We start from the raw sequence: 13528 nt of genomic DNA on the forward strand, positions 1-13528 counted from the left end.
TCCCCCAACAATCTGAAATTTGGGAAGTGTCCTGGAGCGAGTCCCTGAAGGAAAAAACCCACTAAATTAAGCATTGAATTTAGAAAAAAAATAACCTGTTTTCTTCTCCCCTGGCACGTCCTGAGAAGTGGTCACAGGATGGGAGGAATGGGAGAGGACTCGGGACAACCCACCGGAGCAAACAGCCACTCGAGGCTGGAATGTGGCTCCACTCACCCTCTCTGTGATCAGAAGTGGCATTTTTGTGACAAGCCCGGGCTGTTGACACGACATGTGATGCGAGTCAAGTGTCAGGAACATGCCAGACCTGTGCCAGGCAGAGGGACGGGCACACAAAGGGATGGGTGTCACAGCGCAGTGAAAGTGTCACCGAAACCACCGGAAAGTCCCTCTGGTTTCAGCACACATAAAAATCAGTCAAATTTATTAATATTAATAAAAATTAATAAATTTATAACATTAACAAAAATAACAAAAAATAAAATTAATAAAATTAATAAAATGAATGAAAAGTTAAAAAATCAAAAATGTAAAAGCAAAATTAATAAAGTAATAAAAAGTAATAAATCTGGAAAATTAACGAAATAACAAATTAATAAAATTAATAAAAATTAAAAATCGACAAAGATGACAAAAGTAATAAATTGGTAAAAATTAATGCATGTGGGAAATTAGCAAAATAACAAATTGATAACATTAATGAAAATTAAAAATCAGCAAAAATAACAAAATTAATTACATTAATAAAAATAACAAAATTAATAAAATTAATGAAAAATGTCTGCGAATTTAATAAAATTAATAAAAAACAATAATTTTGGGAAAGTATCAAAATAACAAAATTAATAAAATTAATAAAAATTAAAATTCCACAAAAATAATAGAATTAATAACATTAATAAAAATATCAAAATTAATAAAAATAAAATTAATAAACATTAAATGTCAACAAAATTATAATAAATTAATAAAATAAAAAATAACAACATGAACAAAATTAATAAAAATTTAGAATTGCCCACTGCTTTTTTTACCAGAAAACGGACAATACATGGGAACGAGCACCTCGAAAAGCTCCTGGAACGACCCGGCAAAAGCCGATGAACTTTCATTTCTCCGCATACCTCGCCACCACATACCTTGTTATCACATGAGCGTCGCTCACACGCGCCGATAAATAGCTGGAGTTGTTTATTAAAAGAACTTTTTGTCCCTGCTTTAAACACAAAGGCCCCACTCAGGGCGGCCGTGGGGGTGGGAGAGCCTCGTTTCCCAGGCAGCCCCGCTGGCTCGGGGGAAAGAAACTCAGAAGGCCGTCCTTGTCCGCAAGAATTTGGGGCTTTTTCCACTCGCGTGGCCGCTTGGCCCGAGGGGACGGGGCGGGGAGGGGGGTGCGGGGGCTGCGGGGGAGCTGCGAGAGGGGAAGGGAGGAGGGAGGAGAGAGGCACCTCGACACAAATCTCAGCCCCACGGAGCCAACCCCTCCCTCCGGGCAGAGCGAGCGGAGAGAGATCTCGGGTGGCCTGGAAGGATGATGCCCTTCTGGGCATGCCACACCTGCGCCTGCCCAGGTATTTAAGGTGCCCTGGCCAGGGATCAGCCCCTGCCCAGCTCCAATCAGTCCCACGATGAAGGTTCTCCTCGTGCTCCTGCTGGGAGCCCTCCTGTGCCTGCGCTCAGGTAAGGCACCCGCCCTGCATCCCCTGCATCCCCAGCCTCGTGGTGGGATTTGGAAGGGAGGGAGGGGGAATTTTTCCTCATCCCAAGGAAATTTGCTTTTTGACAGGGAAAAAAATAAAAAAAAAAAAAGAATGTGTAGTTCCACCTCGGCCGTGGTGCCATCCCAGAGCAGCTTCCAGGAGGGATAAATCCTCCACAAAACCGAACTAATTGAAGCCCAAGTTGTGTTTAAACCAGATCATATCATTGGGAAGGGAAGGGAGGGGGTTAAGAGGGGCGGGAGGATTATTTTTCTGCTCCCCGGGCTTTCCAAAGTGCGACGTTTCTGCAAAGGTGAGTTTCCTTCCAACTTCTTCTCTTTCTGCCTCTTGGTTTCAAAAGCCGCCTCTGATGCTGCTAGTGGGGATTTTAGCAGGGCAGGAAAAAGGAGGATGTCCTGGTGTGTTATTTGATAGACAGGATGGGTGGAATTTGGTCACAGTGTCAGTCATTCACACCAGAACAGCTCGGCCAGAGGGGGACCAAGTGCCTCGAGCCCCTTCTTGTTCCTGCCCTGAAAAACCCTGATTTCTACTCAAGGCTTTTCTGTAAATACTGGAAATCCTCTTCCTAAATTAGGATTTTAGGCATTAGGGTAGTGATTTGGGGGATTCACAAGACAAGTGAGGTGGTCATGGGACTAAAGTCCATATATATATATATATATATATATATATATAATCCATATTTATAAAATCCATATTTATAAATTCCATATATATATATATCTATAAATTCTGTAAAGTCCATATATATCTAAAGTCCATATATATGAAGTCCATATATATCTAAAGTCCATATATATGTAAAGTTCATATATCCATCTAAAGTCGATAAATATCTATATTAAAATATAGATATTTTATCCACATATAGTCCATATATATATTTATAAATTCCATATACATATATTTTAAAAGTCCATGTATAAAATGTCCATATATATATAAAATCCATTCCAACTCAATCCATCCTGGGATTCTCTTCAAGCCCAGCTTTAGCTCTGATCTCTCTTTGCTCCCTCCCTGCCCTGCCCACATCTGGAATATCTTCAGCACCTGCAAAACATGACTCTCACCTCAGGCAGGTGTGTTATTCTCCACCCAAAAAAAAATGGGAATGTCCAGCCTGGAGAAGGGAAACTCCAGGGAGACCTGAGAGCCCCTTCCAGGGCCTAAAGGGGCTCCAGGAGGGCTGGAGACAACGTTTTTAGGAGGGTCTGCAAGGGCTAATTGTTTAAAATTAAAAGAAGATGGATTCAGATCTCCTGTAATGAGGACACTTTTTACCATGAGAGAGATAAAACACTGGATCAGGTTGCTCAGAGATGCCCAAATCCCCCCATCCCTTGAGATATTCCAGGATGAGCAACCTGGTCTAGTGAAAAGTGTCCCTGCCCACGGCACGGTTGGAACTGGATGACCTTGAAGGTCCCTTCCAACCCAAACTTTTCCTGTAATTCTACAGTTTTATCATTCCATTATTTGGCTTCTGATTCCTCTTGCAGGTTCCTCTCTGCAATGTTACAGCTGCAAGTCCCAGCTCAGCAACTCCAAGTGTATGACCAAGATGACGTGCGGTGCCAAGGACACGACTTGCAAGACAGATGTGATCCGTAAGTAAAAGGGAGGGAGGGATGGGCGGCGGGGGGAAATGTCCCAGCTGGAATTTGGGAGCCAAACTTGTCCCCAGCCTCAGGTGTCCAGTCCAACCTCACCTAGTCCAGATACACCAGGGGTGGGCATTCAGGGCTCAAAGCTCAGAGTGCAAATGTCCCTCACCCGTTACAAAATTAGGTTTAATTCTCTTTCCTACTACCCAAAATCATTTCCTTACTAGGGCAATAATCAAGTTTAAAATGGCTTTGAAATACCTGCAAACACGAGTTAAAATGTGAGGGGCTGAGTCTGGTGAAACCCCTGTTGTTGAGAGCTGATTTTGGGTGATTTCAGGCAAACTGAGAGGATTTCTCCTACATCCAGCTCCGAATGGAGCCATCTGTGTGTCTTCAGGATTTTATTCTCCCATTCCTGAGCTGGTTTGCCCTCACCAGATCTCTGGTGACAGCTCAGCTGCTCTTAGACCCAGGGACATCAATAAGATGTTCAAACTCCTCCCTGTCAGGCAGTGGATGTGACACCTCTGCTAGGAATTGTCCTGGTGGGAAATGGGTAAATTCATGACATTCCCAGGCAGGAGAACCAACACACTCTATAACAAACTTGATTCTATTTATAGCCTATGGCAAAAAGCTGATGCCTGGAATAGATTGCACAGGATCAGGGGATCTCACAGTGATCAAAAATCTGCCGGAAAACAGCAGAAACTGGCCAAAAAATTGGGCTGTGCCTCTCAGAACCAAATCAAACAACAACTCTGCCATCTGAAGTGGGCACAGATGAGTTTCCTGGGTTTTGAAAGGCTGCTGAAAGAAAGATATGTGGGATAGGGATTAACAATGACAGAGGGAAGAAATTCTTAATATAAGGGTATATATAATATATTCTCTGGGAATAGAATTCCCAGAGAAGCTGTGGCTGTCTCCCATCCCTGAAAGTGTCCGAGGCCAGGTTGGATGGGGTTTGGAGCAACCTGGGCTAGTGTCCCTGCCCATGGCAGGGGGTTGGAATGAGATGAACTTTCAGGTCCCTTCCAACCCAACCCATTCTGGGATTCTCTGACTTTGCTCCCAAGGAACGAGCTCAGATCAGAATTATCCCTCAGTTCCAAGAGGCTTGGCTCGCACTGAGCCCTTGTGCTGACGCTCCTGCTTTCCTCCCAGGGGTCGTGGGGCTCTTCAGCATCATCAGCAAGGGCTGTGACTCGTCCTGTGAAAGCTCCTACCAGGACTTCAACGTGGGCAACAGGAACGTGTCCTGCTGCAGCAGCGACTTCTGCAACGCCAACGCCGCGGGCTCCGTCAGGTCCAGCTACGGGATGGCAGGAGGGGTAGCAGCTGGCCTGCTCTGCCTCTTCCTGAACAACAAGCTGTGAGGAGCCAAGAGGCCTCCCACGAGCAGGGGAAGTCTCGGAGCGCCCAAGAATTGTAAGCAGGAGCGCCGCGGTGTGTCGGGCGCCCCGGCACGCTTGGAGCTGATGGCTCTCTCTGCCAGATGATGGTTCCTCCTTCATTGCAAAGCTGTAGCGCTGCCAGGTCAGAAAATACGTGCTCACGCTGCCTGCAAAGCACCTCAAATAAACTTGTTTCCAAATCAAGTGTCGGAGTGTTGCCTGTTCATCGCTCAGCCCCCCTGTTTCTGTCCCAGCAGCGACTGCAGGGTGGGAAGGTCTTCTTCATCCTTGGTCCTTGTGAGCTGATCTCCTGGTATGGGCAGGAATCCCACCTAGAGGATGAGGGAGAGGCTGTGGATGTGTCTGCCTGGGCTTCAGTAAAGCCTTTGGTGCAGTTTTCCACGGCATTCTCCTGGGAACGGCTTGGACAAGGTGGATTCTTGGCTGGGTTAAGAACTGGCTGGATGGAGGTCCAGAGGGTGGTGGGGAGGGAGTGGTGCCACATCCATCTGGTGGAGAGAACCAGTTGATCCATTTTCCCCCTCCTTGATGGAGCACCCACGTGGTGAAACACAGCCAGTGAGGGATGAGGAGGAGGCAAGTTTGGGGAAAACATGGAGGAAAACAGGAGTGGGGGTTTAGGGAAAAGCACAGAGCTGACTACTCTCTTCCTGAGGTGCCCAGGACAGGATTAGGAGTGCTGAGCAGGAGGGTGAGACTGGTGTTTCCAACAGATTTGCTGAGGTCATGAGATACCCACGCAGTCCTTCATTCCCTTCCCTGTAATGGGCATTTTCCTCCTTCATCCATGATAATGGCTTTAGGTTGAAAGAGGGTGGATTAAGATTGGATGTAAGGAAGGAATTCTTCCCTAGGAGGGTGGGGAGGCCCTGGCACAGGTTGCCCAGAGAAGCTGTGGCTGCCCCTGGATCCCTGGAAGCGTCCAAGGCCAGGTTGGACGGGGCTTGGGGCAACCTGGATTGGTGGAAGGTGTCCCTGCCCACAGGCAGGGATGATTTTAAGATGATTATAAGTTCCCTTCCAACCCAAACCATCCTGTGACTCCAGAATTCCATGATCTTTCCCCACTCCTGAGAGTCCTTGTTTGTCTGTCTCCACCTGTCCCATGTAGATTCAGTTCACATCTGATGAAGAAGTGGCTTAGAACAACCCCTGGCACTGACACAAACATCATGTTTCGCCCACTTTTCCTGGTGCAAGGAATGTGCCAACACTCCAGCTTCAAATATGTGGAAAACCACTTCAAACCCTCTTGGCTCCTGGTACCAGTGAGGTGTCTGAGAGCAAGGTAAACTTCACGGGTTTAATTTCTCTCAAATACTCTTACAGCTTCTCTGTGCACTTACAAACCCTAAATTATGCTTTGCCTTCTCCAGATGTTTTATTTCATGGATATAAACCTCTATTTTCCCACCTTACACCGGGAGATCCTTTGACAAAAGCAGCAGGGAAAGTACAAAAAGACCAGAAAGAAACTCTTAATTAGGTTTTCTGAGCAAAACAAATGGGAAGGGACCTGAGAAACAAGGTAGAGAACATTCTGGTCAAGGCCAGTGCATCAGGAAGGGTTTCCTTATAAAATACAACAAACAAAGGCAAAGAAGAGTGTGGAGATGGATCTGGGTGGGAGCAACAAGAACCATGAAGTGAAGGAGCTGAGAAGTCAGGGCAGCACTGGGAGGAGGATTAAAAGGAGAGGGAGATTGGCCAAGAGGCCCATTTTCCTCTCTCACACCTTAAGAACTACTGGAACTTCAAAGGGTGTGCAGAGTCATCTTTAAATAAAAAGAATCATCCCCCTAGCGGAGATGAGTCACCTGGGGGACCCAAAAACCACGGGACAAGGGCCAGCATTCCATGTGGGATGCAGGCAGTGGGATGGCAGAAGGTAATGACAATGCCCGCTGTTGTGAAAGAGGAAAGTACAGTAAATCCTTGGGATGCAGGGCATTAACAAGCTGCTAATTGTAGGAAGCAGGGAAGGGGTTTCCCCTGAAGGAAAACCCGGCATGAACCACCTTGTTTATAGGAGTCCCATCTGGTTACTGGTGGTGAGAGGATACGGGATGATTTATTCCAGCTTTTCCAACCCTCCTGAGTCAGAGCACTGAAAAGGGGCTTATCCAGCTGCACATCTCCCAGCCAGGCTGTTGTCTGCATGGATGACCAGCTCCATGAACTCCCCATTCCAGGGAATCACGTCCTTGCACTGTTGAAATTCCCAGGCAGTCAGGCCTGCCCACGTCCAGTGGCCCTTTCCCAACAAGGAATTTGGCCACAGCAGTCCTTTCTGGAGACTGGGAGTTAAATGCCAAAGCATGTTACCCAGAGCCAGAGCCACTGGAGTCCCCAGGGATGTTGGATGAGCTTCTCCCAACCTCTGGAGAGGTCAAACACATCCATGGAATCATAAAAGGGTTTGGGTCAGGAGGGACCTTAAAGGTCATCCAGTTGCAACCCCCCTGCCATGGGCAGGGACACCTTCCAGTTCCAGGCTGCTCAGAGCCCCATCCAACCTGGCCTTGGACACTTCCAGGGATAGGAATTTTGGGGATTCATCCCCAAATATAAGACAGGTGAGCAGGAACAGGGGCTGCTCAGCTCTGGTTTAGCATGCTGGTCCCACGTGACAATGACATCTTGAGCACAGAATTCAGGAGTTTTCTGCAGGAGCCAGAGGCTGGGGTTTGACCTGTGGTGGTTGACACTTGATGTCTACACACTTAAGAGGCTGAAGGGATGATTCCTCCTCCCAGTTTCTTCTCTGAACATACCCTGGAAGGAGCCCAGGATTGACCACTGAGTGATTCTCCCGTGGGATTATGTAACTGGAGTTTTCAGGTGCTGGAGAACACCTCTCCTGTGAGGAAAGGCTGAGAGAGTTGGAGCTGGTCAGCCTGGAGAGGAGAAGGCTCTGGGGAGACCTTATTGTGGCCTTTCAGTACCTTAAGGAGCTCCAAGAGAGCTGAAGAGGGATTTTGGACAAGGGCCTGGAGGGACAGGACGAGGGGGAACGGCTTCAAACTGACACAGGACAGGTTTAAATTGGATATTGGGAAGAAATTGTTCCCTGTAAGTGGGAGGCCCTGACACAGGTTGCCCAGGAGAGGTTGGAGCAACCTGGGCTAGTGGAAGGTGTCCCTGCCCATGGCAGGGGGTGGGAACTGGATGGTCTTTGAGGTCCCTTCCAACCCAAACCATTCTGTGGTTCTGTGGCTGTGGATCCCTTCCCACTCCTCATATTCTGTGGTTAAATGGCTTAGAGAAGGTGCAACTGGGAGAGGTCCTGACTGGGACAGACACAGCCAAGAACAGGGCAGGAAACCCCCCCTGACTGGTGGGTCCCCCTGGCACAGCTCTGCAAGGAGCACAAACCCTCACTCTCCATCCAGGTCAGCCACAGAACGGCCTCCAAAACAACCCTCTAAATTCAGGGAAGGGTTAGGAGGTGCTGAACTGGGGTAGATCAGTGACTCAGCCAAGGATCAGAACCTGGGCTGGGCCAGGGCAGGACCAGGAAGAGGCTGGGGTGTTTGCCCAAGAGCTTCTGCCTTGTAAACCCCTGACAAACATCAGCAGGACTCGGTGGCTCCTGCTCTGGTCTGCACCCTCTGTCAGATCCCTGGCACCACACAGCACTGCAAGCCCTGGCTGAGGGACAGTTTACTTTTTGAATGATGAAAAACCAGTCCCAAGAACTGTTTTTTTTTGCATGACACTCAAGCACAAAACATTTATCTGACAAAGAATTCTCTGGGTGGTTTTTCGCCCAATTTCCTTCTTGTGCAGCTTCATAAGCTTTTTTTCTGTCCTTTCCACACTTCTAAAAGGCCTAAAATCGAGGACAGGGTCTTGAAACAACTCAGTTTCCCATGTATGCAAGAGATTTCTGTTCCTCCAGGATTAAACCATGGTGCATTTATTAAAATAATAAACAGCTGGACAATAAAAAGTTTTCTTTTTCTTTTCCCAAGCTGCACTTTTCCAAAGGCTGAGATTTCCTTGTGTGGTGATACACAATTCCTAAATGTACAAAAGGAGAGATTTGGATTAGATATTGGGAATAAATCCTTCCCTGGGAGGGTGGGGAGGGGCTGGAATGGAATTCTCAGGGAAGCTGTGGCTGCCCCATCCCTGGAAGTGTCCAAGGCCAGGTTGGACAGGGCTTAGAGCAACCTGGGATAGGGGAAAGGGTCCCTGCCCATGACAGTAGATCTGGAACTAAGTGAGATTCTACGGTTTCACTGGGAGCATTAATTAAGATTCATCATCTCTGTGGAGATAATGAAGGGGAGGCCTTAAAGCACTTCCTACAGCACATTAGAAATCACATCCAGCACCTGAAAAACATCCCCAAGTTCCTCTGAAATCACCCCAATTTGCGGCAGCTGATTAAAAACTGGCTCTAAAAGAGTTTGTGGGGTGGGGAGGCCACGTGATCTGACACTTAAGGACCAGCAATCACTCTCTGTGCTCCACATTTCCCTCGTGGCCTGGGGCAAGTCACGCTGTGTTTCCATTCCTCTGCCTTGTACAGATGTTATCGGGGCCCAATCCATTGAGAGATGCTCAGATAGCGGCTTTAATGGGGCCAAGGGAGAGAATGAGGCTAAAAATAAGCTTGCAGGGAGTCATCTGGCACAACAGAGCCCGGGGAAGGATTATCTGCTCCCAACCCACCCTGCACAGCCACATTCCTGCTGTCCTTCCTGCACACACGTTGTTGTGCAACGGGGATATTTTTGGGGGGGGGCAAACGGAGCAGAAAGAGAGGTTGCTGTTTGCTCTGCTCTGCTGGCTGCTAAGCCACCCAAAACAATTAAAATACCTGCCCTCTGCAGAACATGCCTTAATTAATTGGAGCTGCCACTCAGCCGGGACGAGGCTGATGGAGCCAAGTTCCTCCGGTGGCATCTTGACTAATCCCACTGCCGTTGTCACTTGACAGATCTGTGTCAAGATCCCTTGAAAACTCATCCCTGGCCTTACCTTGAGCTCTCTTAAGGCCTTTTCAAGCTCAACCACGGGACTTGCAAACCAGGAGCTGCACCCTGGGCTGCTCTGCTGATGCTCTCGATGCACAGATTCCATCTCAGCCCCCCCCCCCCCACCTCCTCCCTGTGTGACTTCCCTGCTTCGTCACCCCCAAGCCCATTTTATGGGGGGACATCATCTTGTGAAGGCACCAGCTCATTAAAAAAGCTCTTGCAATGAGCAGGATTTGCACACACAGGACGTGCTCACCACCAACACCGGAATGACCTCCGTGCCTGGAATACTGAAATAGTTCCGTGGGTATGAGTTCACCTCTGCCCGTGTTTCCACAGCAGGAATCACTTGAAAAGACTTAAAGACCCAGCCCTGGACCCTCTCAGAGCTCTGCTGGTGGCCCTCCATGCCTGGGGTGGTTTCCCCACCTTCCCCTGCAGCAGAGGTGACAGGGATGGGGCTGAGTCAGGAAAGGAAACAAATTTTACTCCTTCCTCTCTTCTCATTCCTGGCCCGGAGGGATTTTTTTGTGGAATGAGGACTTCACCCAGGGCAGGTGAGGGAAAGTGGAGGCATGGACTGGTTTTCTCATCAGGGGTTACTGCACACGGAATCATTTGCAAGGACACACCTGGGTGGTGCCACGCTCAGGTGCCAAACTAGTTTTGTCTTCTGCTGTGGGTTTCCATTCAGCAGCATCCTTTCAACTTCTTTCCTGCCAAAGAGCAAAAATAACGTGTTTGTCAGACAAATTCAAGAAAAAGACAACCTAACTTCTGCCTGTAACATCCAATATTCCTGCAGTGAAAAGCAGGGTGTTCATCCTGCTACCTACTTTTTTTTTTTACACCTTTTCAACCGTCACAATTAAAAAGAGAGGAAGGTGTGGCCGAAGTTTCAGAAAGGCAGCTGAAACGTGAGGATCTGAACACACCTGAGCTGTCCTGTTCCTCTGCACGCAAAAGGAACCTCACAAAAATAAAGGCCTGCCCTCAGATTTTGACTATTTAATCAAATGGGGATATTTCAAGGAAAACTATTAAGAAAACAACCCCCTCCACTCTTTCTCCTGCAGGTCGTAGAGGCAGGGAATGGGAATTCTTTGTCGAGAGGCCTGTGCAGTCACTGCTTTTTGGCCTGGCTCCAGTTGCCCCGTGGTGAAATGACAGAGCGTTCAACAGCACTTCTCACACCCATGAACCATCCAGGACAGCTGTTTCCCCGCCCTCCCTCCCTAATCCCATCCAATTAATTTATTGCCTTTGATGTTTCTGCAGCAAACAGTTCTGTTATCAGGTGCTCAGGTGCAGCAGCCCTGCCCTGATCCTCCTCACCCCACGTGGTGTCCTCCAGAGTCCGTGGGAAATGAGGAATATGAGCCTCGTTTCCATCGTGTCCGTGGCCTCCAGGAGCTGCTCCTCAGCCTGGAATCTCTTGGAGAAGGGATGTCCTGAAGAGCCGCCACTGACACAAAAACGTCAAGAGGGGACAATTAAGACACGGAGAAAACAGAGATATTTTTTCTGTCTCGCCATCGTTCCCTCCCAATATTCCAAATTACTTTTGAGGACAAGCACAAAAATCCTCTGTCAGTCCTCATATCTCCTGTTCTTTCCTCGTCCACCCAATGCCCACATCCATCACAAGCAACAAATCCAAATTTTAGTCATGTCGATGCTTATTTGCTGAGGGTTGGAGAGCACAGGAGGAGCTGCTGATGGAAAAACATCTGCCCCAGGAAATCTCTGCTGTAAAAAAAAACCTCCTCAGCCTCATTTCCATGTAAAGCTCAACAAAATGTTGAGTCTGTGCTAAAAACAACCCCAAAAAAAAAACAACACAGAAATTCTTGCAGGGCTTTTGTCAGTGGCATCTGTATCCAAAAGAGTCAAGAATTCACCGACGTTTGGATTGCCAGAAGAAATTCAAATAACAGTCATTTCCTGCACCTCTACCAAAATATGTTGGCCCCTTGTGATGCTCTTTTAATGTTGTTTTTAGTGTTCTGAGGGCCATTTTGGGCTAAATCAAGCCCAGGTGATCAGGCAGAAAGTGATAATACCTGGTAGGCACTGGGGGTGGGAAGTGCCCACACCCTCCTCAGAAATGCTGTGTGGGTAAAGGATGAAAAAGGCATTTTTCTTTAAAATACAAAAAAAAAAAGAAAGTACTTTTCTCCCCTTCTAGAAATGGCAGCAGCAAGTTCCAGGCCCAGAGGTGACAGTTCCAGGCCAGTAGACACTTCTGGACACCAAGGGGGGTTGGTCATCCCTGCTGTCACCAGCATGGGTTAGGCTCAAGGGATCTCCCAAACAATTCCCTGGGATGGCAGAGGAGACGAAACAAGAGCATTCCCAGGAGGCAGTTTGGAAGGAAATAGTCTATTTGGGCAGGGAAAAGGATATTAGACCATTTCTCCTTAGTCCACTTCAGTACCAGACTCTGGTCATCAGCACCAGTGTCCCTGCCCATGGCAGGGGGTTCGAACGAGATGGTCTTGAAGGTTCTTTTCATTCCAAATCATTCTGTGGTTCCACGGTCTTTAATTTTTTTTTTTTCAGATGCTCTGCAATATCAGTTTTAAATAACAAACACCACCTGTAGTTGAAATCTGCAGCAGAAGGCTGAAGAAGAGGAGGTGGAAGAGGTGGAATGATGCTCTCCTCGAGCTGTGGGATCGCTGGGATGGGAGAAATCTGAGCAATCCGGCAAAGGAAACCCCTTTTCCAAATGGATCCAGGAGTTCTCAGACTGAATAATTCCCTTTTTTTAATCTCTCCAAACCTTGGGTAAAGTGCCACTTCAAGCCCAACTGAGGGCTGCAAAATGGTCCAGCTGTTTGGTTTTTTTTTTGTCCATCCTCAGCTCCAGAGCTGCCCATCCGTATTCCCCACGTTCAGCAGGAATACTGAACATCCAGGCTGCAAGAGCTTGTTTGCCTGTAAAAGTGAACTTCCAAAGCTGTGTCAATTGGGAAGAGAAAGGCTGGTGACACTTTATCCCCTTCTTTTCAGATAATCACGTTCTGGAGAAAAGTCTCGTTCCCAGAGGCCTTTTTGTAAAGTGGGAAAGATGCCAAGAAGGGAAACAGAGGACTTGGAGCCTGGGATGGAGGTTTATTCCCCAGAATCGGAGCAGAATGGAATTAATCATCAACAGGATGGAATTCAACAAGTGCAAATGCCAAGTTCTGCACCTGCTATGGAGGATGAACTGGGAGAAGATCGAGTGGAGAGCAGAAAGGCATCTGAGAGCAGCTCAGCAGTGTGTCCATGGCAGCCAAGAGGACAAACCACATCCTGGGGGATTACCAGAGAGATTATCTGGGCCCCACCAGTTAAGAAGGGTGGGAATGTCCTTGAAGGTGTCCATGTGAGGGCAATAAATTTGGTGGAGACAAGGAGACAGAGGGAACCTCCTCGCAGCTCCCTGAGGGAAGTGCTGACCTCTTCTCCCGGGAAAGGTTCAAAGCTGCAGCAGGGGAGGTTCAGATTGGACATCAGGGAGCATTTCTTTGCCAAGAGGGTCAACAAACACTGGAACAACCTTCCTGGAGAGGTGGTCAGTGCTCCAGGTCTTCAGAACTCGCTTTAAGTTTTGGTCAGCCCTGAACTGCTCAGGTACTTGGACTAGATGGTCCTTGTAGGACCCTTCCAACTGAAATTTCCATTCTATTCTATTCTTTCTAATCCAGTTGAATTTATTCTGACCTAATCTGTCCTATGCAGAACATCTGGCTCCTTCCCCTGCACATATTTCACCACACTTTCCACAAAGAACCCCAAAA

The 13528-nt window shown here is 47.8% G+C and overlaps 1 protein-coding gene across 1 annotated transcript; it reads left to right on the top strand.

Moving 5' to 3' along the window:
* The first annotated feature begins 1577 nt into the window (after window positions 1-1577).
* Window positions 1578-4738, top strand: LOC114071261 (prostate stem cell antigen-like). The gene is made up of 3 exons (XM_027909043.1): window positions 1578-1680; window positions 3227-3334; window positions 4502-4738. Exons 1-3 carry the CDS (start codon window positions 1629-1631, stop codon window positions 4711-4713), a joined length of 372 nt encoding a protein of 123 aa, XP_027764844.1. The 5' UTR covers window positions 1578-1628; the 3' UTR covers window positions 4714-4738.
* Window positions 4739-13528: the final 8790 nt, after the last annotated feature.

This window comes from Empidonax traillii, unplaced genomic scaffold, assembly GCF_003031625.1.
Source record: "Empidonax traillii isolate 1590-97213 ecotype Southwest subspecies unplaced genomic scaffold, ASM303162v1 scaffold1931:size48664, whole genome shotgun sequence".
Lineage (NCBI taxonomy): Eukaryota > Metazoa > Chordata > Aves > Passeriformes > Tyrannidae > Empidonax > Empidonax traillii.

Excerpts from the sequence above, each read along its gene's own strand:
- LOC114071261 (XM_027909043.1), top strand. The coding sequence starts at position 1,629 with ATGAAGGTTCTCCTCGTGCTCCTGCTGGGAGCCCTCCTGTGCCTGCGC. Across the intron at positions 1,681-3,226 it reads CCTCCTGTGCCTGCGCTCAG|GTTCCTCTCTGCAATGTTAC; the intron begins GTAAGGCACCCG and ends TTCCTCTTGCAG. Across the intron at positions 3,335-4,501 it reads TTGCAAGACAGATGTGATCC|GGGTCGTGGGGCTCTTCAGC; the intron begins GTAAGTAAAAGG and ends CTTTCCTCCCAG.